This window comes from Acanthisitta chloris, unplaced genomic scaffold (genome assembly GCF_000695815.1).
Source record: "Acanthisitta chloris isolate BGI_N310 unplaced genomic scaffold, ASM69581v1 scaffold24442, whole genome shotgun sequence".
Lineage (NCBI taxonomy): Eukaryota > Metazoa > Chordata > Aves > Passeriformes > Acanthisittidae > Acanthisitta > Acanthisitta chloris.
In genome coordinates this window covers 1,034-1,636 of record NW_008662500.1, presented here as the reverse complement: position 1 = coordinate 1,636, position 603 = coordinate 1,034, and the positions used below count along the sequence as shown (strand labels likewise).

Below are 603 nucleotides of genomic sequence, written 5' to 3'. Positions count from 1 at the left end.
GGCGGGCATCCTCCCCGGGAAGGTGGGCGCTTGCCTGTTTTGATGCCGGCTGCTCTCCCCTCCTGCAGGTACTGGGATGATTTCCACGCCTGCACTCTCACAGCGCTCACCGATTGCCAGGAAGGAGCGACAGACCTCTGGGAGAAATTGAGACGGGAATCCAAAAACCTCGATTTCCAAGGCAGCTTATTTGAACTGTGCGGAGGCGGCAGCGGCGCGGCACCGTCCCTCCTCCCGCCGGCCTTGCCCCTGCTCCTGGCGGCTCTGTGGGCCGCCCTAGTGACCTGGCTGCCTTTCTAGGGGGGCGAGCACACTCACACCCACACCCTCTCCATGTGCTGGATCTATAGAGGAAGTGTCCATCCGTTGCTTTGGGGACGTTGTGCTTTTCTGTGGTTGATGATGATGATGATGATGGTGGTGGTGGTGGCTGATGATGGTGAAACACCCATGTAGGACTGTGGAAGCGTTCTCCCTTTATTTTTTTGTGTTTTATTTGCCAAATGTTACCAAACAGGCAGCGGCGCGCAGCCCAAATCGGACCTCAGCTTTACTATCGCTTCGAATCAAAAATAGAAAAAAATAAAGAAACAAACTCGAGCC

At 55.2% G+C, this 603-nt stretch overlaps 1 protein-coding gene across 1 annotated transcript; it reads left to right on the top strand.

Moving 5' to 3' along the window:
- Positions 1–68: 68 nt before the first annotated feature.
- NRN1 (neuritin 1) lies at positions 69–300 on the top strand (the record flags this gene model as incomplete). The annotated part of the gene is made up of 1 exon (XM_009070627.1): positions 69–300. A coding segment is annotated over one exon (232 nt), but the record flags the coding sequence as incomplete, so codon positions are not given.
- Between the last annotated feature and the right edge of the window lie 303 nt (positions 301–603).